Source organism: Mchenga conophoros, linkage group LG9 (assembly GCF_057382185.1).
Source record: "Mchenga conophoros isolate Kocher_MC1m ecotype Shallow Benthic linkage group LG9, M_conophoros_male_GT1.1, whole genome shotgun sequence".
In the NCBI taxonomy this organism is placed as follows: domain Eukaryota; kingdom Metazoa; phylum Chordata; class Actinopteri; order Cichliformes; family Cichlidae; genus Mchenga; species Mchenga conophoros.
In genome coordinates this window covers 27,865,640-27,888,706 of record NC_140534.1, presented here as the reverse complement: position 1 = coordinate 27,888,706, position 23,067 = coordinate 27,865,640, and the positions used below count along the sequence as shown (strand labels likewise).

Sequence of the window (23,067 nt, the reverse complement as noted above, 5' to 3'; positions counted from 1 at the left end):
CTGTATTGGAAACTGTTATTTCACTTGATGCTGAGAAAGCGTTTGATCGGGTGAGATGGGACTTTCTTTTCCATACGCTTGAAAAATTTGGCCTCGGGAGTAATTTTGTATCCTGGATAAAAGTATTGTACTGTGACCCTGTAGCGGCCATTCAGACCAACAATAGTCTGTCCCCCTTTTTTCAGCTTCAGCGTGGCACACGACAGGGGTGCCCTTTGTCACCTCTCCTTTTTGCCATCGCAATTGAACCGCTAGCTATTGCTCTAAGACACTGTGTTGAGGTTGAGGGAATACGTCGTGGGGATATCGAGCATAAAGTCTCTCTTTATGCTGACGACATGTTCTTGTTTATTTCCAACCCTTCAAATAGCCTCCCTAAACTTTTAGATGTACTTAAGGAATTCGGGACAATTTCCGGATATAAGGTGAATTTCGGGAAAAGTGAGGCAATGCCTTTAGGTACAATAACCGGGGAACTTTCGTCTATTTTAGCACCTTTCAAGCTCAGCTATAACAAGTTCAAATACTTGGGCATTTGGATTACGCAGAACCATAAAAACTTGTATAAAAGTAATTATCTTCCTTTATTGTCTAAACTAAAGGAGGATTTTGGAAAGTGGGAGTCCTTGCCTCTTTCGCTGGGTGGTAGATTAAATATCATTAAGATGACTATATTTCCTAAATTTCTATATCTTTTTCAGTGTCTTCCAATTTTTTTAACCAAGTCTTTTTTTAATAATCTAAATAGTCAAATCTCCTCCTTCATTTGGAACAAAAAACCACCTAGGCTGAAACAGAGTGTATTACAAAGACCGCGGAGCGCAGGAGGCTTAGCACTCCCAAATTTTCTGTTTTATTACTGGGCATCTAATATAAGAGCGTTATTGTACTGGATAAAAGACCATGATAATTTATCATCATCATGGGTAACACTGGAGCGGCTGTCGGTGAGTCAATCCTCCCTGGTGTCTTTGCTGTGTGCCAGATTACCTCTGGCGGGACCGATCTCCAGCTTCACCACGAATCCTCTTGTTGTCCACTCACTGAAGTTATGGTATCAGCTCAGACGGCACTTTAAACAGACTGAACTCTCTCTTAATGCACCACCACATAGACATTGCATGTTCTCCCCATCCTTGTCGGACGAGGCATTTAACATATGGACAAAGCTTGGAATAACGTCAATGACTGCTCTTTTCACGGACAATATCTTTTCCTCATTTGAACAGCTGGTGAACAAGTTCAAGATCCCTCAGTCACACTTTTTCAGGTATCTACAACTCAGGAATTTTGTTGCTTCTAATACTGACTGCTTTCCGTCCTGTCCACCTCCATCCCTTTTGGATGATATTTTTGATTTTAAACCAAATGCTAAGCGGGTTATAAGTGATGTTTATGAGCTGTTAAGTAATTTTAGGCTGTCCACATTGCAATCACTTAGGGAACGATGGGGAAGTGATCTTGGCCAACGGATTGCAGATGAGACTTGGGATAAGATAATCAATAGAATTTCTTCGTCATCTATTTGCCTTAAACATGTGGTGATTCAGTTCAAAGTTGTTCACCGTCTCCATTGGTCTAAAACTAGACTGAGCAAAATCAAGGATGGGTTTGACCCCACATGTGATCGGTGCAAACGAGAGCCTGCTTCCCTATTTCACATGTTCTGGGCGTGTCCAAAACTGGGTAGCTTTTGGAAAAGCATATTTGAAACCATATCCAACATATTTGGTGTTCCAATTGCACCCTGCCCGTTTATAGCTATTTTTGGAGTGACGCCTTGTGATGCCAGTCTTTCCAAATCACACTCTGATCTTCTGGCCTTCTGCACTCTTTTGGCCCGTAGAATGATATTATTGAAATGGAAAGAGCCACTTCCACCTGTATATGGGCAATGGGTTAAGGATGTCATGTACTATACTCAGCTGGAAAAGATCCGCTACACTGTAAAAGGTTCGGTTCGGAGGTTCTATGACACATGGCAACCTTTTCTTACTTACTTTGAAAGATTAAGTCCGGATACTATTGCTTAATGTGTGTGAGTGTTTTTGTTTTTTTTTTTTGTTTTTTCTTCTCTTGCTGTTGTTCATTTATTTTATTATTTACTTTGTATCTGTAATTTTATTTTATGTTATTTTATCTCTCCTTTCCTCTCTGGCTGGGTTTTAGTTACACTGTTCTGGGTGGGTGGGGGGGTGGGGGCACAACTGTTTGTTAATTTTGCCATAATTGTTGTTGGAAGCAATTCTTTGTTCAATAAAAAGACCATGATCAAAAAAAAGACATCATATTATGCTCTTTTTTCCAGCTGTTTATTCATATTCTTGTACTCCTCTAGAGTATCTTTGCATGACGCATGTTTTAAAATAACCCTTATTTATCTTATACTAAGACTTGGAGCAGACTCTCAGTTCATCCAATCTCTAAAACGAGCTCTTCTCTCATTTAGCTAGCCCTCTTCTGATTGGCTGCTCCTTGGAAACAGAAAGTTTGAACAACAGGTGAGTGGGGCTCCTGCTCTCAGAACCAGATCCATTCCCCTTAGTACCAGCTGATCAGTGTTTAAACAGCACAGCCTTCATGAGTATTGTTGCTGACCATTTCCATCTGTTCACGATAACATGGTCTTACAAAGAGCTAGAATTGAGGAAGTCACTACCTTAGAAAGCTGTTTGGTTTTTTGTTTGTTTGTTTTTTAGGGATATTAAACAATGAAACATGACTTTGTTTTAGAGGTGCTGAAAGATTTTGGATTTATGTCATGAAACAGCTGTGTGACAGGCAGGATTTGGACCCAAATGAAGGACTCAGTAGACAAGAAATTAACTCAAAATGCACCTTTAATGCTTATGTATCTTCCAAAATACAAAAACAAGGTAGGATTGGGGCCAAAAATGCTAAACTCATCAAAGGGAAACCACAGAACAAGGGGAGAGCACAGTGTTGAGGGAAAAACAGGTGGGAGCACAGCTGACACTAATCACAAAGGACCAGACAAGGGAAAAAGAACTAAATATAAAACATGAGGGGAAATGACTGTCAAAATAAAAGAGGAACTATCACTAACACTTAGACAGAGACCCAAACAAACCAGCTTAACACAGAAACAAGACTGGATGAACAAAGGGAGCACAAAAGGAAACTAACAAACCAATAAACAAAACCAAAGCAAGGAAGTAGAGGCACAAATGACCTCTTAAGCACACAGGAAGCTGGAAAAGCTATAAAGCTGGAATCTAAACTCTTTCTCAAAACAAAAACAAATCATGAACCCACAAAAACTAAAAAAAATCCTGGATCCAAGACCTAGGCGCCGTGATCATTTAACAGATACAGGCAGAGTCCTCTATTTTTTCAGCCAAGTTAACCTTTTTTTTTTTAGCTTGAAAAAGTATTGAGAGATCACCTAACTCCCAGCAAGAGTTACACACACCTTAGTGAAATTTGGTTTGTAGAGCACATAATAACTGGAAAAACACAGGGAGAAAAACAGAGTTGATCTCTGAGAGCATCACATCACCAAAACAGGTTTTACAGCCTGTTTTCATGTCAGTGACGATTTTCTAAACGCTGTGGTGGATAGTGATGGAGGGCTAAAAGAAAAAAATGCAGGATTTTGTCTATTCCATCCCAAGGCTATTCATCTGTGTGGCTCTCCTTGAAGGTGATGGATGCCTGCTGAGTCACTGTCATGGCCCAAATCTCTGCCCTGCACAGCACATTAAAGCAGAAAATATTGGTAAGTTTTACCCAATGCCCACCATATAGATCTGTGGAAAGCTGATTTATTAAGAAGGGAATATTCGCAGACAGCGTGGACCAATTTCATAGATACAGATTAAATTGGACAGCAGAGAGAAGTGATGATAAATTGGGAGAGGAGAATTTTTTTGTAATACATTTTAGAGGATATGGAGCAAAACTTCGCTTAAATCCAAGCTTGGTTATGATTCAGCTCCAGAAACAGGGCGTAAAATGGGAGAAATGGGCACAGAGACAGCGAGATGAAAGCATGTCGGGTGGGTTCAGCTCAGCCTGAGCAAAGCACAGTGGAAGTTAAGTTCCTCTCATTCTCTTTCCTCTTCGTGACATTAAAGGTCATCGCAGGCTGTGAGGTGGACAGGGCTGTCAGCGGAGACGGGAGCTGAGGGGACAGGCAGGGGAGGAATTCCAATCAGCCCGAGCCATCTTTGGAGTTACGTGCTGATAAGTTCTTAGGAAAAACTATGAAAGGCAATTGTGTCTACGCAAACTCAAAGCATCAGTGCGGAGGGATGGACGGTCAAAGCGAGTGATAATAAGGGCTGGGGAGGCAGGAAATAACATACCACTTGACTCTTGCTTCCAGCCAGCACTTCATTAGCTTTGAAGCCATTCGTGGAAATTACAGAGGTCTTAAAGTGGCAGAATGATGTTCCTGTAAGTGAAAACAAGGGTGGAAAAGAACATTACATTCCTCACTTACATTCCTCATGAGCAACAGAGTAATGGAGTCTCTGGGCTGGGAAATATTATGAATAAGCACCGTGAGAGAGCAGCATAACACATTAGGTCACTGTCTCTACGTCTACAAACCGCTTCAGGGGCCTTCGGTGATGAATAAGAAGAAAAGTAATTTTGGCTTGTGGTCGGAAAAAGAAACCTGCTTCCAATTTTCAAGCCAAGTCTCGTGCGTAGACGTCTTTTTTAAAAGACCAAACCAGCGCAAAATGACTTCTGATTACTGGGAATGATTACAGCTTTGCAAGGTATAGCGCAGGCTGCTGATAGAAATCATCCACGCCTTTTCATTCCACTATCTCTCAGTCTGTAGCTGCTTCTGTATCACATTATTATCTTTGGTCAGCGTTTGCAGAATAAGTGCATCAAAAAGTAAACATCCCGTACCATCGCTGATAAGGAATAAAATGCCAAATGCTCTCTGGGAGCTGACAAGACGAGAAAAATACTTTCAAAAACTTCTCAAAGTTCAGCACAGGGGGACTGGTGGCAGCCAGGCCAGAAACATATTTAATATTTTATTCCAGCCTAAATGTCTCTTTGAACCGTGTGGTCTCACTCTGAATTTTGAAGTCGTAAATAGATGTTTCAAAGCTGCAGAGCGGCTTGCACTTTAAAGGTCCTGAGAGGACAATAAATCATTTGGTCACACGTTCCATAGCTACACCGGCCCTCTCTGGATCAAACAGCTCTCTCAGCATCTCTGTACCACTCTGCTACTCAAGTATGAAGTTCAAGATGAGAGAGAGAGCTCTGTGAGGACTTACATTCCTATAAGTGTTGCATAATCCAATTGTCATACCACAGACATATCAATGACAAGGTGTATAACAGCTCAGCCTTACTTGAATTTAATCATCTTTGTGGATTTAAAAAAAATCACACGGAACTATCAGATTGTCCCTGATGGTTGAAAATCTACATGCTCAAACATTTCTGCAATCAAGTCAATACCGGGGATTCTTGTTTGACCCACCTGGAGGAAAAAATTATGGCTGTGAATGTCATCCACAGTATAACGTAGCTTCCCATAGTCGGTTTAGTGGCTCATTTCCTTACAAAAGGAACTCTTACCTGAGTGGAAAAATAAAGACTCGGGTATGCAGGGTTTTTACTGATACTTTAATATTTTATCTCTCAATGCTGTTCAGCAGATTCTCTTTGTTTTGTTTTTACATGTTACTAGAGACTGTTCTCTGTTCTCTGTTCTCTGAGACTGCGGTTAATGTGTGCTACAGTCACAGCTTGCTAAAGAGTGCCCTCTTGTGGTTAATTTCTATAATGTCTGAACCATTGAGTGACTCCAGCAATTGCCATGGACATTATGAATGAATTAATAAATGAATGAATCATCTTTATTGGCTTTATACATGTGTGTGGGTGTGAAGTAGTCAGGGTGGAGACAAGGGCAAAACTCCTACTCTGAAACACAACAGACACACAACACACACACACTTACAGAAAGGACAGGGGCAGACTTCTAAGCACATTGCAGCGGCTTTCATCTAACTGTTGTGTATATTGTTGCCACACTACTTTTAAGAGAACTCTCATGAAGAGAGCTGCCCAACGTTTTAAGATTTGTTTCTGATCTGTTTCTAACCTCTCCTCCAGACTCCACCTGGCCTCCATCCGCCAACACCCAGGAACTGTCAAACCAGTCTGGGTCTTTTTGGCCTCCTTTTATAGGCAAGGAGGGAATGTGCCAAGTGTACTGGAGACTTAAATAATCTATTTTAAACATTCACAGAATTGGGACATTTTCTATACTTGTGCTAATGTCCCCACTGTTAACTTATCATTATATTTGAATGAAAGATTAAGCATTGCTTTAACTTATTTAATCCTTACTTGATATTGAATTGTTATTTCAGAGGCTGGGGGGAGCCACTGGCTATTTAGTCAGCAGATGCTAGTGCTCTCAAGGACTAGTGTGTGCTAGGTGAAGATGGAGACTAGCCATAGTGGCTTATTGTCAGGTGCCCTACAGGGCTTGCATGCCAGTGCAGAGCTGTTTCTGTTTAGTTTAGGATTATCTTTAAGACTTGGAGAGGTGTTATTTTTTCCACTGTTTCCTTAGATTATTCATGAATAAAGACAATGATTTGATGCATGTAAAAATATGATTGACTGTCTTTATTGTTTCCTCCTATCTCTCTGTTCTCAAAAGTGAACACAGGGAGATGAGAGATGAAAGGAAGAGGTTGGAAAAGAGGGTGAAAGAAGAGGGTGGAAAAACAAAGGGATAGAAAGGTGGAAAGAGGCAGAGGAGAGAAAACCCCAACAATTCCTTCTGAGCAAGCACTAGGCAACAGTGGGGAGGAAAAACTCCTTTTAAACAGGAAAAAAAACTCCAAAAGAACCAGGCTGAGGAAGGGACAGTCAACTGCCTGGACTAGTTGGGGGGTGAGGGTGAAAAAGAAAGAAATGGGATGAAGAGGAAGGGGTGGACAAAGAGAGGTGATAGGAGAGGTGGAGGAGGAAGCAGGAGGGTTCCTCTTCCTGAAAAAGTGGAAGCGTTTTTTCTTCTTTCTCAGGCACTGTTCCTGGAGCTCTTTTATCTGAAGGATGAGATTTTTTATGTCATCGATTGTTTCTGCATTTTGCTTCTCAAGTTTCTTGAGTCTTTTCTCCAGTTCTTAAATGTTGCTTCTTCTTTTTTTCTTCAAGCTTTTCTTTCAGTTTTTTAGATTTCACCTCCTGTATTAGCTTTGTACTTCGTTGTACAACGCTTTGTTGTACATGTCTTCTAACTCCTGCATTCTCTTCTGCATTTCATTGAAGCTCCACTGCATCTTTTGTCCTTCATTTTGTTATAACATTCTTGCAGTTCTAGATTTTTTTCTCTTAGTCTTGGAGAACAGGTTGCCTTTCTTTCTGTATTTCTTCCTGTTGCACTTTTTTTTTGCATTTTTATGCAGTGCTTCATCAAGCATTATTTGAAGCACTTGGTCGTTTTTGTCCATGTATTGGAGTTTGCACTCCAGTTGCTTCTTCTCTTGAAGAAACTCTTAATTTTTTTCCTGTTTTAGTTAAAGTTTTAGTTAAAGCTTGTAATTCTTTATCTCAGTTTCTCTGAGACTATGATGTATGTCCATACCAGTAGCTTTAAACTCGTCCCCTTTCATCGGACACTTGTTTTAATTGAGCACACTTTTTCTTGTTTTCTCTCGTCAGGTCTCTAATCTGCTGGCGTGCTTGACCAAACATTAATCCCCAGCCCTCATTTATAAACTAAATGTTGGGCTTGTATTGTGTGTTTTTGGTCATGTCAGCACCTTCAGACAACAATGATTTATTTTTTTTTAATAAAAAAGAACAAAAATTTTTTTTTAAAAACTGTTTGAATGAACATGAAAAGAACAATGGAAAGGATTTCCACGCTATTAAATGTTATTTTAACATTATGAGATTCTGTTATTCCTACTTAATGTACGCATTTAGTGCAACTGAGTCCAACTTAATTTAAATAACTTAAATTAGGGGCCAGTCAGTGGCAGGGTCATCCCTGGATAGGTGGTCACCAGTCCATCACAGGGCTAACACAGAGAGACAGACAAGCATTCATACATATGGGTAGAATCACCAATTAATCTAACCCCACTAGCTGCGTGTCTTTGGATTTAAACTCAGGACATTCTTGTTGTGAGGTAACAGTGCATATAGCATAGTGTGTGTATGCTTTTCTGCCTCTTATAACCCCAGTGATTTTCCTGTGGTTTGGAATCTCGTGTGATCTCGTGCAATTCGCGAGTCCAGGCAACTAGCCACTCTTACTAGATTGTATCATTGTGTCATCTCACCAAGAATAAATTAATTTGTTGAATTCCATGCAGATCATACATTATTTAATTACGTTCACCATAGAAACATTAAATTATTTTGTTCAAATTAATATTTAGACTCTTGTAAATGTAACAACAACCCAATTTATTTTTTTGAGTGCGCAGGGGCCGGAGGTCTCGGCTGTGTCACTGAAGGGTATTTCTCTACGCCCGCCTCTCCTCCCCGTTCCTCCCCTCCACAGAGGGTGTCGTGTTGAATTGACGAAGAGTTCACCTCCCTGAAGGCTTTGTCCCTCTCCAAAGCCGCCAGCATGACCTGCTTTAAAACGACCTCATATTTCTCGTTCATCCGCTTCACCGCAGGTTCGTAGCTGTTGCACTGCATCTTGACTTTCCTCATCTCCTCGATGAGTAGGTTTTTCTCCTGGACAACACGCTTATGTTGCATCCGGTGAAAGTCTCTGTTTTTTTGCACCCTCACCAGAGTCCCGGCTGCTGCAGAGACTGTACGCCTGTACTCCTCCATCTCCTTCAGAGCGGTTTTCAGCTCATTTTCCAGACGCTGGTTTTCAATGTGAACGAATGGGGTCACCATGAGACCCTCTTCCTCCAGCAGTCCTTTCTGCACCACCTCGTTCCACTCGGTTTGAAAACAATCGAGGGTTTCTGTCATGCCCATTTGGAAGAGAAAGTTCCGTAAAAAGTCAACTACGGCTGGTGGTTTGGATGTTCTGTTGGTTGAACTGGGCCTTGCACTGGCTTTTGCCCGGTCTTGGATGGCTTTCACCGTCGCTTCCAAGTCTTCTTCACCTTCTTTTAAACTCAATTCGTCTTCTGCAGAAATGTCTTCACATTTAAAGTCATCATTACTGTCAGGCGATGTGTCGTCAGCCACTTTCTCTTCACTTTCCTGCGCTGCATCCATTGCTTCGTTCAGCCAGAGTTTGACGTTGCTATGGTAATACGGCGCTCACTCAACGCGAGATTTCACAAGCTCGCGTTTCCACCGTTCCAGCAGTCATTAAACAATCATGGCGGACTACCGAGAGGCGCCCTTGGCCACTCGGCCAAAAACATTGGATCCAAACGAATATTTCAACCTTTCGCCGGAGCAGAGGCGTGCCGAAGAAGCCAGGGGTGCGCTGCGAGCAAATCTGAAGCGCCAATATCAGCTGCAACTCAATAACCCGCACAGAAAAGAGCTCATTGTGAGTGGCTACTTGCTAGTTAGCAATGTCACCCTTGAAAAGGGCTCAAGTTATTGGCCAGAATGCTAACGGGTAGCATTAGCGGGGCACAGCGGTGACTATGTATTTATCTAGTCTAAATTTTAGATAAGATTATAAACGAGACCTTCCACTCCATGCTAGTCACTACTGCATTACGAAGATCGTTTACGTCTTGGGAACCGTGCGCTGCAGTACAGATTGCTTTCTTCCTGGTGTGCTCTGAAAACTGACTGGTGACAGAAAAAACCCGACCCCTGCAGTGTTTTAAATTAGGGGGTCTCGTGATTCTGTTATGCTCCTAGGGAGCATTTCGCTGACATGGTTTGGGTCCACTTCAGTCTTTAGTGTGAGGGGTCATTGTATCCTGTAATGAAACATGTCTTTACAGCTTGGAGTAGCCCCCATCCGTTAGGCACCCGGTTCATTGAATGATTTCATCGTTATATAAAATAGTTTGAATCATATGCCATGGCCTTTGCTGTCACCGGACCCCAACCCAGCTCGACACTTATGAGAGATGGTGGGCCAGCATGTTATACAGCATGCTGGCCTGTTATACAGGTCAACCACAATCATCAAAACACAGTATAACCGAATATCATGTATAATATCTAATGACTTGAATCGCTACAGTGCAGGTTCTGCACTGAAACTTAAAGTCATAGCAGATGTCCAACCAAAGTAGCTGTAGCAGCTCTTCATGCTGACTTAGTTTGTCATCTGGCTGGATATACTTCAGTTCTTCCATAACGTCTTTATGGTACTCAGTGGTGTAGTTGGATTACCTCATTTTTCCATCTATACTGTGTGCTGTGATTGTTTTAAAGGCAGACATTTTGCTATGTTACTTTTACTGTTACATTTTATAATGGCTTTGTTCTCTTAAGTTCATGAAATTGACCAGCAAGCACAATACCAGTAAATTAAATGTACCAGTAAAGTAAATGTAAACTGTGTAATGTAAAATATATACACCAGGATTTTTCTGGAAAAATGTCCTGTCCTTGAAAAATGCCCCCCCCCCCCCCCTCTTTTCTGCTGTTTCCTGAGTTTTCCCCACCTAATATAAAAGGTTTAAGTATAACAGATATTAATAATTTTAACGTCACTATGAGACTTTTAAATTTTGGTTGATTTGTTGTAAATATTGGAGTCAATTTTTCCGCTGTGAATTCTACATTTACATATGGTGATAAATGTCATTGCTTACTTCTGTCTGTACAGGAAGACCCTGCCTTGACACGCTGGGTGTACGCACGAGGCAATCCCTACGCACACTTCAGGCCTACAAACAAGACCTCTCTGCTGGGTGCAATGTTTGGAGTTGTACCTCTCTTTGCCCTCTACTACATCTTCAAGACAGACAGGGTATGAGACAAGAAACACTGTAGCCTTCTCACTCGCTGTCTGCTTGATCTTAATGGGTAGTTTAATCGGCTCAGCTGTGTTTTCTCATCACAAAAGTTTGTTGCGAGCTCTTGAACCACAATTTAAGCCCCACTGGCCCTCTTTAGGCTGTCTAAAGGCACGTGTGAGACTAGAAACTAGGAGTAAATTGCCAAGTATTGTTGGAGGTTAAAAAAATATCAATGCATTTATTGCAGGAAACAAAACAATTCAGTATTGATTACATGGTTACTTTACACTGTTACAATAGTGGTCATTTTTCAGCCACTGTAATAATTTGACCATTTAGAGTATTTGATCTGGGTATTCATAAAATGTGATTTGGTGACAAATGCTGTCATAGAAACCTGAAAAGCTATTTAGTTGAAGATTGGGACTCATTATTCCCATGTAGGTGCACCGTTGATCTGGTTTTCTTTCTTTTGACACAGACCCGCTCATGTTAGAAATGAATGCTTCATCCAAAATGCTGCCTGCTTTCATTTTCTACCCCATTGTCATGGAGATTCACCGTCAAAGTCCTCGCCAATTGAGATTCCAGGGAGAATTTGGTCCAATTGTCACACTGCTGGGCTATCATATTTGTCCCAACCCCCCTTTTTTGGTGCTGGGAAGGGGGGGGGGAAAGCTGCTTGAAAATCATAAAAAGCTCACTCATAAAACATGGAGTTTGAGAAAACGTCTGGAAGGTGATGAGGGTGAGGGCGATATGACTTTGTTTCTATGGAAACCGCACTAACCTATCATCTGTTTGTCATCTGTTTTACAGGATAGGAAGGAGGAGCAAATTAAGGCCGGTACCCTCGAGCGCAAGTTCAGTTTGTCATCTTGAGCCCGGGTGTAGAAAGACCCTCGTCCTGTGTGTTCTAGAGATGATGTCCATGTGTGTAATTATTATTAACCGAATAAAATTATATTGTCAAACCAGAGTTACGTGGCTTTCATGTGTGAAAGTACCATTTGCATGTCTGCAGTTATACACAGAGGCAAGGAGGATCTACTTGCAGACTGAAGGACTCGATTCCCCCCTCTCACATAAGTTCAGATTGGCACAGGAAAAGAAAATGCAAGACATGCTGATATCAATGATCCCCGTTTCACATAAAGCAAGACTATATATATAGTCAAATAAAGAAGCACTGCAGTGTCATTTAGATATTAAAGGATAATGGCAATATTGGTACAACAGTGGCATGAGGGGTAAAGACAGGGTCATTAGTGGTCCTACCAAACACCTCTCAGTAAAACAGAATGCTGGTCTAAGGTTGCCTCTTATTGTTCCTTAAATTTTGCAGTTATGTTTCTTAAAAATAAAAATACACATGTGACGACAATTTGGTTTTATACTTCTGTGAGAAGGAAATTACTTTATTCTTCCTGTTTATTCTGTCAACAGATCTACTCGGGGAACACAAATAAATCATTGGATTGCGAGAAGTGAAATTTTTATTTTGATATATTTATTTTTGATTTGTTTGCTCTTAATGCATTCTGAATCACTGGGTTTCTACTGTTTGCCGGGCTTCCAGTTGGGGTTAAAGTGGCTGCGTAGAGGTTCCCAACATTGGTAGTAGTTCTTGTCAAGCTTCTGGCATGTATGAAGACCCCACTTTGTCACCGCCATGCTGAAGGACGACTCAAACATAAAAGCCTGGTGATAGGAAAAAGCACGCTGTGATAAACGATACCGACTTGGTCATGTGTTAACCATATATATATTTTGTTTGTTTACCATGGTTCCCTCAGCCACCCTCTCAGGTTTGAGTTCAGCAGTGCTGTTCTTCTCAAAGCAGTCCACGTCCGGGCCATGCGGGGTCATTATGCTGTGGAGACTGGCCCCTCCTGGCTGGAAACCCTCCTCTTTGGCCTCATAATGGCCTTTGATCAGACCCATGAATTCACTCATGCAGTTACCTACAGTGACAAGCAGGAGGAGCTGTAACACAGCAGCGTCATGTGTCTAGTTTGCTGTTGAATGTGCCAGGTGTAACACTGATTTCCGCTAGATGGCCTTATAGGTCTGCAATGAAATCGGACAAAAGGAGACTATTGTGGGGTCTCCATTGAAGTGAGTCATACAGCAGGTGGTTTGTTCTCACCTACTGCCTTGACACAGGCTGGGTAAATGGATGTGTGTGTGCGTGTGTCTTACGGTGATAGTATGGTGGACGGAAGGTGTGGTCAGCCACACCCCACCGTGGGGGGAAGATGACAAAGTCAGCAATGGCAACCCCTGGTCTAGTGGATTTGGCAGTAAGCACAGTAAAGATAGATGGATCCTATATAGAGAGATCATAAACATGCGGGTGAGGAGCACGGCTTTTTGCATTCAAAAGTGCTATTGGCGTGTCCCTAAACTCAACTCTCACCGCATGGTCGAAGGCCACACAGTTGATAACCATGAAGTTCTTCAGGTTGTATTTGTAAGGCGTGTAGTTACCGTGCCAGGCGACCACATTGAATGGCGAGAAATCCTACGTGCAGAGCACCGAACAAAACAAATAAGAGGAGTCTACCCAAGCAACAAACACAAAAGGCTTTAAATTGAGCTTTTCACAGGGAAAACGGAACAATGAATAATGTCTTTGTAATCTTAAATTCCCAGAGAGAGTACTTCTTCACATAAAGAGAAAAAAACTGGTCATAATGAAAAGGGTTGATTGTGAAAGAGGGTGTGCTTCTTTCATCCTTTCTTCTCTTTCATTCCCCCCTTTTCTTTGTGATACGAGGCTCCAGGTATTATGGGGTAATTGGCTTCACAATCAAACTTTCCCAAACTTTGAGCATTTTGACGCTCGCAGCAGCGCAGTTATGGGGAGAGGGGAGCAGTGGGTGCAGAGATATTTCTTTATCTTGATTGTTAAAACCACAGCAATTTTATATAGTTTCTCTGTTCTGATAATGTCACTGCGAAAAAAGACATTCAACAGCAACTCTAAAATCAATATAGTTCATTACAACTCAAGCTGCCTCCATACTGACCTCCCTGCTCCTTTACACACAAGCTTTTCCACACACGAACAGCTAATACACACCAACGACGAATACTGGCAAATACATATACATACACAGATGCATTCACACACGCAAACATTCGTGACTAATGAACGCCGAAAACAACTTAACACACACTCAACTGACAGTAGTCGATGTACAAAGAGGCCTTCGGGAAATCCAGTGCAGGTAATTTCTTGGACATTCATCTGTGATAACTCCACTACATTCGATTAAAATGAAGGGAGGAAAATGGAGGCGAGCGAGCACTTGCGCGCACACGCACACAAAACACAAACATATTGGTCCAGTCAAGCAAATAATAAGTTAATTTGAGCAATTTCGGCACTCTGCGGGGGAACAAAACAGCAGGACCAGGCAGGAGCGGCAGCATCTTCCCTTATACGAGGCCTCCACCGCCCCATCTTATTTTCTTACCCCTGCAACCTCTCTGGTCCACTCTCTGGGAAGAGCATATAACTGGTGGCAGATACTCAAGCAGAAGCAGAGAGGAAGATGGGAAGAGGTCTGTTTTGCTTCAAAAAAAGAAAAGACAGTATCTTGCCCTAGTGTACTTCCTATGATGAATAATAACAGTGTGGTTTGACATGGTTTCCACGGTTACAACCCCCCCAACCCCCACCCCTGACAAACCTCTCCTCCCACCTCCTCCCTGCCTCAGTAAAAAACCTCCTGTCAGACATTATGTGTCGATCCAATTATGCGCCCAACAGGACATTTCGGGAGGGGGAGGATCATTCCCCGGCTGAAATATGTTGAAATTAATGCTTAACTTGAAAAAGGTTTTTTCCTACAAAGCAAAAGCTTCACAGGTACACTGTCTGCAGCTCCAGAATGCCTTAACTAATTATGAGTGATTAAGACTCATAAGGGAGTCGAGGCGGAAACCTGCTGAATGGATAACAGCTAATGCTTCGATATTAAATCATCAGGGATGGCAATTCAGTCGGCAGGAGCAGCTAATGGATCATATGCTTCACTTGGACAGTTTCCTGTTAGTCACTGCTGCAGTTCGATGGCGTTCACTGAAGCAGACACAAAACTAAATAGGGTAATAGGGCAAGTAAGCCATGTGTGTATGTGTGTGTGTGTGTGTCCCTGTCAGACCACAGGTACACGTGGAAGTACAGTGATACAGATAAAGTTGTGTGCAACAATAGCCACCTGTTGGCATGCAAACAGCTTCCCCTGGTATTTATTGATGACGGTGTAACCAGTGGGCACTTTGCGATCTTCATACCATGCAACCGGACACAGGAAGTCTCTCGGGTTAGCCAGACCATTGGCTCCTGCAAAACACACGCAAAGTGTCAAAGTAAAGGCAGTGTAGGCATAACCATGATGACAATGATAACAATAAAAAAAAATAGGAAACAATTGGGGGTGACAGATCATGTAATCACAGGTGGTTTCATGTAGTTAAGGTGTTAGCTTATTTAGCAATTTAGCTGTGCATTTTTTTGATATTTTAACTATTTGGAGATTATGTATTGGAATTTCAGGAGCAGGACCACGCCTCCAAACACGCTGTCGTCTATATAGGTTCACCCAGTTCTGCAAGCTGTTCATTCTCGTTTACCTCCCCCACCCTCCCTGCCTCCTTGTTTTCAATTCTTTAACTTGTTCATTTCTATTTGGTGCATGGGGGTCTGCCAGGGCAGGGAGCCATCACCACTCCCCTTCGAGGCCTTCCCTCAAGCCATGTCAAAGCATTCAGCTTTACCTACTAAAACGCTGTCCAACCTAAAGTGAGGACGTGGGCCCAGCTAGTGAATAAAGGTAAAATAAAGATTAAAACAATTGTAGGTGCGAATACATTTAATGATAAAACATTATTTTTAGAGCCATGATGCTTTGTCGGAAAGCCAAAACATCTTTGGTGGGTGCAAGAAATATTTTTGTTATATGTAGGAAGACACAGAAATCACAAGCTAGTCACTAGTTTCCTAAATATCTAACAGCAATATGCTGCTCAAAGAAGGATTTTGTGTTGTTGTTGCTTTTTATATGTACTCTATAAACAAAACAGCAGATGTTAATCTCCTTAATAAAATTTCTAAGCAAGATTTATCCTCTGAGCACAGAGTGAGTTACGCAGAGAAAAGTGTGAACAGTTTTAGACATGGACATTCTGTTCCAAGACATAGATGTAAAGGAGCTTGGTGAGCACGTTTCAAGGAAAAGTGAAGACAAAGACGTATGCTGCACTTATATAGACTCACAAATATCATACAAACCTATTGGGCCAAGGTCAGGCAGTTCAAAATGGGCACCATACACCTCGAGTATGTAGCCTCTGGTTTCCCCAAACACATCCACACTGAAGCGCATCCCTTGCTAAAAAAAAAAAAAAAATGTGAAAAGTGGCAGTGAGAGGAAATTTTGTCCTATTAAGTATCAACTGTGTGCTGTTTCAGTTCTGAACGGACTTTGAAAAGCACACGTGCTGCTGTCCAGGTGGTCAGGCTTTCGGTAGCTTAAAACCTCTTTTCCACCGTCGCTTATTTTTGAGGTCACTTTCAAAAAGCACCAAACAATGCCTTTCTAAATATGGTAAGTGGGATGTTGGGGCAGACACAACGGCAGATTTCTTTGAAAACAGGGGAAATGGAAAACATACAGCCCACCTGGATGACACAGATCTCGTTCGGCTCGACCATCATCTTCCCAAACTCTGTGGTGATCAAGATCTCTCCCTGCTGAGGGACTGCGCACACAAACAGACAAAGAGAGACACAGAGAAAAGAAAATTTGAACAAGAAGGCAGGCTAATGTTTGAGCTATCATTGTTCTTATGATAGATGACAGCGAAAACAACAACAGCGCTCCTTTCCTCACCAATCAGAAAGTCTCCGTCTGAGTTGTTGAAGCACCTGGAACAAGAATAAAATAAGATCAAAGGAAGGCTGGAAATGTTTTTCATCAATAAAAATATATCCTTTCGTCACATAATTTATACATTCTCACCTGTGGACCATGGAGGTGTTACAGGTGTACACGTGGACGCCAATGCCATTACGAGATTTGGCATCTCCAGCACCGCAGACAGTATGCAAACCCTGAAATGTGGAGAAGGACGCAAATAAAATCAGATGGAAATTTTCATAAAAATTCAAAATAAGAGAAATAATTAGCTTGACTTACAGCCACAAAGTCCACTTTCTTCTCTGTAGCTTTGGGGATGGTGAATGGCAGCCATCGAAGCTGTGAAAGAAACCTCAGAGTCAGAATCTGCACTGTAACAAATTTTTACTGTAAAATTATAAGAACCACCATTATTTCACCGTGGGCCTGCTTTACAGCTTCTTTAAATATGTTTGTTTTTGTTACTTACTAGCTTGCTGTTTATATTTATTTCCCAGCTATTAGTATTTACAGTATTTACCTCTATTTATGAGTAGCAGTAGATTGCTTTGCAAAATACTAACTTTTACTTGAAGCGGTTCGTTGTAGTGTACCTATTGTGCACCTTCAGTGTATTTAAAGAAATCAATCTATGGAAAATATTTTCTAAATAAGTTACTATATATAAATATATCTACTGTTTATTAATAATAATAATAATAATAATGGATTGCATTTATATAGCGCTTTTCGAGAACCTCAAAGCGCTTTACAATTCCACTATTCATTCACTCTCACATTCACACACTGCTTCATCATTGCTTTTCGTAAACTTGTCTGAAACAGACAAACTTGATGATGATGGTGTCACGTACAGCATGTCGCCACCAATCACAGATTTGAAATTTGTGGCTTTATGTGCTCTTATGTCGCCAGCATTTTTAATGGATTGAAACAACACTGTTACTTTTAACAGTGTGAAGAGCTTGAAATTGTTTCCTTGTCGAAAACATCGGTATAGCTTTGGAGGCTGTGTGGTAAATGTGAAGCTAAAGGCACAATACTGAAAATGAAGGGAATCTGCTGGCCCCCAAACAGTGTCATTTACCACAATTAAACCGCATTAATGTGAGGTTTAGAGAAGACAGTGCATAGATTTGGTTATGCTATGCTAAACTTTGTTATGGCTTCGGCTGAACATTAACCACACAGATGTAAAAGCGATGAAAGATTTGTAACTAAGCCCAAAATGAGCAGGGACTCCTTGTGTTGATATACCTGGTTAGGATCAGGCTCCACTTCGTTCCAGTTCTCTGTTAGATCTCCACAGGGAACCGAGGTGAATGGCTTGTGTTTAACAGATGGAAGGATGCGGTACAACCAGCTAGAGAAAGAAGAGGAAGGGAAATGTTTAGTTATCCATATTGTCTGGGATCCATTTGGAGTCACTATAAAGTCTGATTTAGGTTTCAAACAGAAAAGGACACCTCCTCTTATTGGCTGGACGCGGGCAGGTGAAGGCAGAGCCGGAGAGCTGCTCGGCATAAAGGCCATATGGGCTGACCTGGGGATTATTCTGCAAGCACATGGAACATAAAAAAATGCTGTAATGTGTGTATATGTACACTATATATGGTGTTCAATTACCCTCATTTTCAACAATTAGAAAATAATGATGAATAAATAACAAAAGGAGCCCAGTGTGGGTTTTTACCTGTCCCTCGGGTAAGGATCCAGGACAGCGAGGGTCTTCAGATGAGAACTCGTTCCCGAAACCGCTCATGTACTGAAAGAGACAAACACACATCCAACACACAAATGGAGACAAGTTGAAGTGAAAAATAAAAAAATACATCATGCAGCTTCATTGTAATGCAGGATAAATGTGTTCATGCTGGTTATAATTAAACTTGAAGGCTTGTCATTAAGGCTTGTCTTTTTGTTAATTGTTGTCATATTGATTCACATTAGATCTATGATAAAACAAACTGCAGTTATGCCAAATTTCCCCCCTTGCAGTCATCCATTATTTTGTGTTATTGTGCCACAGAAACAGCCTAATTACACTTACATCCTCTGCAGCATGTTTTGATCAATGTTCCATCTAGGATAAGAGTGTTGTTCTGCATCTCGCCTGCACCTCTACTGATCGCGTCTCTTCTGCCACAGGAGGATCAAACTTGTCACAGTGTACACGCATCTTGCTGAGTCATTGTGAGTTTGCAAGAAAGCACACTCACAGACACAGATGGTTTCCATGTGTGCGTGATCATGTGCCAAAGTGCTTGTTGGAAGCTCCAGAGTGTCCCAAGTTGAAGGAATGCTTTACAAAGTCAGTTTTCTGTCCTCTTAAAAGTTTATTAGAGCTAGAGCAGCAAAGCTAGACTTGGCAATGATCCCAGCAGTCCTTGGATAGTTTGTTAACTATTCCACTATAGACAAAGCTTTGCATTTGAGTAGGTGTCATGACTTTGAAACCTTCAGTCAAATATTAAAGGTTCTATATAAAAAAAAAAAGTAATCTAAGCAAATGCCTACTTAATGCAGCCCATCACCATAATTCTGCAGCAATGGCAATAAATTGGAAAACTGGGGTTTAAAATCATGTTTTTGCAATTAAATTGAAGCGTTCCCAATGAAATTAAAAAAGATTTAGGCACTTCAAACCACATCTGGGCAGCTGCAAAATGCAGCGCTCTGATTGGTTGGAGGAAACGCCTCCCTTCAGTCTGCGGCCACAGGAGCTGTGGTGGCTTTAAGGCGCATGAATTTCACACATTCTGGTGCAAAACAAATAAATAAAAAATACAAACTTTTCTTCTGTATTACAATGATGATATAGTTCTGCACCCTAACTCCACATGCATGCACAGTCTGATAGTCGACACAGACGCAGCTCATAAGCGATAATAATTGAATATTTACACATTTAGCAACAGTTTTGCTTCGAGGAATTGTCTTACCTTGAGTCCAGCCATTTTGCTATGTGTCAGAACTTTTTCTGTAGCAGCTGTTGAGCGTTTCACAGTGGTTACGGATCGACTTGCAGTTTTCTTCTTAATGTATTCCCTTCGACTAAAATCCACTTCGGGGTGTCTGCATGTTGCTGTTTGGACAGACTGGGGAAAAGGGGCTGGGATTTATACGCTTTCCCAATCTGGGTTTAATTAGGCCTTGACTGGCTCTGTGACGTAACAGCTGGGGGACACGTAAAAGGGAAAGGACGGGTCGGATGGTCAAAGTGTGCACAAACAAGGGCCGGTGTCCCTGCCAGGACAAACAAGGACCGACTAAAAAGAAATTTGTGATGCAGGTAAGGAACACTGAGGGATTAAAGTACAAGTCATGGTTTTAAATGGCACAGCGATCCTATCACTGACAGCGCATACAGAGAAAAATGTATTGACAACACTTCGTTTTTAAGTGGGGCGTAACAACGGGTAGGCGGTCAGAAGCTTGCATCATACGCAGAACATATTATGCCAGAGTTCTCATTCTGCTGAAGTGGTGACCTCATGCGCACTACTTGTGCAAACACGGGCGCCATGCACATCCCCACGTCCTGCAAAGCGAACATCTGGGCAACAATAGTTTGTTCAATGGCTTAAGGCCCCATATTTGCAGTGTAGCCCAATATTTAGCGGCATTGCTCAATCTGCGTGAATTGTTTAATATGCCATTGACCCCCGGGGCCCGCCAGTCCTGCAGATTTCAGTGTTTTCAGCACATTCGCCATGCTCAACACAATCTCACTTCTTGTTTCATGTAAAGTGGGTTATCATTCTTGTACAGCTACAATTAATTTCGTTTTCCTAAAACCAGGATTCGCGTCTGTTCAGATGACCTCTGCGCGCTGCAGCGAGCCCGTCGTTCCTCATAAAGCGAAAACAACAGCGCGAGGCCTCTAAAAGGCCTATACATTACTTCACGCAAAATTTATTCAGTTCATTTCTTGAAATAGGTGGTCAAACGAGGTGTGCCTAATGTCCCCCAGGCAGCATGTATCAAAAAGAATCAATTTCGCCTTTCTCATTCTTGCCTCGCTTCTCCCTGCTTGTCTATTTCTTTTCTCTTTCTGGAGGGGGGCGCTGGGGAAGGGTAAATGATGGCAATTCTCATAGCGAGGCGCAAATAAACTTGCCGCGGCAGAAGTAACTGTTCTCCGGCGAGGCGTGCAGTCAGGCCCGGGCCTCCCGCTGGCAGCCAGTCAGGGTGCTGTGCCAAAGACGAGAAAGCCCAATGGCAGGAAAATATCACGTCCCAGTCTCCGGAAATTGATCTGCTCCTTGTATGGAGAAAGAAAATGAGCGATTTTAATTTCATCCCCGAGTCTGATGATAGAATTCTAGAGTATCTGGGTCCAATCCGGATGGTGCCTGTGTGTTTTAAGAGAAGAAGAAATAGCTGGAGACGGAGAAAAGGGACTGTTATTTCCTACTGACAGTTATATCTATGCATGCGTAAGTGGGCCATAAATGCTTTGTTATTAGATGCCTGCTGAATTCAATGGTTTGATGGTAAACGGTACACTCACCTGGCACAGTCTATCCCAGTGTGCATAAACAAGCAATCTCTCTCTTTCTCTATCGCACACACACACACACACACACACACACACACACACACACACACACACACACACATAGAGTAAGTATTCTGTTTTGTGATGGCATCTGTAGCCTTTCATATCACATGCAAGTAGCCTACACTCATTTTTGCCCCCTTAGCCTTAGTCTTACCATTAAAGGTTCAGTTCACTCAAAATACACACAGAAAGAAAACATAGTGTCAAATCCTCCGTGATATACCACCCGATCCAGGACACAGCGTATCTTTCAATCTGTGCCCAGACCTTTCTGTGTACAGTCTTTTATTGTGACAGGCATTAAGGACAAAACCTTTTTTCTGCTTTGAGAAACAAAAACATTATTCAGGTAAAGTATTGTTAAAAATATCAAAGAGAGATTAACCTTTTAAAAAACGATTTTCTGGTATGTTATTCGGTTGAATTAGTTCTTTAAGTGTCCTGTATGGCTCACAGTTGTTATTTATTTGTTGTTTGTTTGTTTTTCACAAACTGATCAGATGTATGCTAGGGACAATGTGTGGTAATACACATAAAAATTATATGTTGCCCTGTTCCACTGGGTATTTTCAAGCAAGCAGAGTCAGGAAGCTGTCGATCAGTGATCATCTACCCACACATACATAAAACCATAGCTGAACAGCACAATGGTATTTTCTCTTATCGAGTCAGTGTCAGGGCCTGAAGCATTCACCTGAAGCTTTGTCATAATACTTTTAAAATATACTATTTATACCCTTAAACTACACTTAAACTTCTACCAGAGTCTGAGCAGGGAATTGTAATCCAGTGTGTTTATAGCCACAACATTAAAACCTTGTTACAAATATTGTGCAAGTCCTCTTCATGTCATCAAAACAGCTCAAATCTATCTCGGTTTGGACACAGGAACTAGGGGGCTGCAGTGGTGAAGGTTTGATTCCGATACAGCTTCCAGATGCTCGACCGGTTTGGGATCTGTGGAGGTTTGAGAACAGTTCAGCACTTTGGGCTCTTTGTGAGCAGTTCCTAAGTAGCTCTTATGGAGTATTAAGTAAAGTATCAACATAGTAAAGCTTAAGATGAATTGCCTAAAATCTTAATTCCTAATGAAGAACAGGGATCTGGCTACAAAAAAAATTATAGATGTATAGAAATTAATAGGAAAACAGCCCTCTGCTTCTTGAAGTATGACTGCAGAAAGTACTTTCCTGGTCAGTTCACGCTCTCGGTCTCTAGTTTCATTTCTTATCTTCCCTGTTTGTGTCCAAAAGGACGATAAAGCAGGGTGGGCTTAGCCTTACCTTCTGTAAACTGAAGTATCCGTCACTTATCACATATAGTTTCAAAATGCCAAGATAGCGACAAAGAAATGCTCAGCTTCAGGCTCAATACAGGATTTTAATAACCAGAGCCACTGGTGGGGGCGAGGCACATTGTCCAGCTGGAGGCTGGTGCCATCGGGGAGTGTTACTAATCCACATGATTGCGAAGAACAGAGACTTGTAATGAGATGGTCGATGCTATTCACTCCACCTGTGAGTGGCTTAGACGTGGCAGAGTGGCATACACTATATCCATACTAATCGCAATATACTGTACAGATCAACAGGACTCTTGACTGTGCTAATCGGGTAGTGGCAAGTAGCAACAACTAATTAGCGTGTGCTTGCACATTTTCCTGCTCTTTCTGTTGGAATAAGTCTTTTCTTCTTTGAGCAGG

At 41.7% G+C, this 23,067-nt stretch overlaps 3 protein-coding genes across 3 annotated transcripts; 1 reads left to right on the top strand and 2 right to left on the bottom strand.

The window, feature by feature from the left end:
• Nucleotides 1-8,406: 8,406 nt before the first annotated feature.
• Nucleotides 8,407-9,259, bottom strand: LOC146567469 (sperm-associated antigen 16 protein-like). Its single transcript, XM_085287338.1, has one exon. The coding sequence runs from the start codon at nucleotides 9,208-9,210 to the stop codon at nucleotides 8,431-8,433; it is 780 nt and encodes a 259-aa protein (XP_085143464.1). The 5' UTR covers nucleotides 9,211-9,259; the 3' UTR covers nucleotides 8,407-8,430.
• Nucleotides 9,260-9,284: 25 nt separating this feature from the next.
• ndufb4 (NADH:ubiquinone oxidoreductase subunit B4) lies at nucleotides 9,285-11,850 on the top strand. The gene is made up of 3 exons (XM_085287339.1): nucleotides 9,285-9,493; nucleotides 10,739-10,882; nucleotides 11,691-11,850. The coding sequence occupies exons 1-3, from the start codon at nucleotides 9,317-9,319 to the stop codon at nucleotides 11,751-11,753; spliced, it is 384 nt and encodes a 127-aa protein (XP_085143465.1). The 5' UTR covers nucleotides 9,285-9,316; the 3' UTR covers nucleotides 11,754-11,850.
• Nucleotides 11,851-12,349: 499 nt separating this feature from the next.
• hgd (homogentisate 1,2-dioxygenase) lies at nucleotides 12,350-19,922 on the bottom strand. Its single transcript, XM_085287337.1, has 14 exons — nucleotides 19,744-19,922; nucleotides 18,495-18,566; nucleotides 18,268-18,356; nucleotides 18,059-18,164; nucleotides 17,081-17,140; nucleotides 16,904-16,995; nucleotides 16,775-16,809; nucleotides 16,564-16,643; nucleotides 16,174-16,273; nucleotides 15,101-15,225; nucleotides 13,291-13,395; nucleotides 13,074-13,200; nucleotides 12,654-12,835; nucleotides 12,350-12,572 (listed from the first exon to the last, which is right to left on the bottom strand). The coding sequence occupies exons 1-14, from the start codon at nucleotides 19,756-19,758 to the stop codon at nucleotides 12,429-12,431; spliced, it is 1,332 nt and encodes a 443-aa protein (XP_085143463.1). The 5' UTR covers nucleotides 19,759-19,922; the 3' UTR covers nucleotides 12,350-12,428.
• Between the last annotated feature and the right edge of the window lie 3,145 nt (nucleotides 19,923-23,067).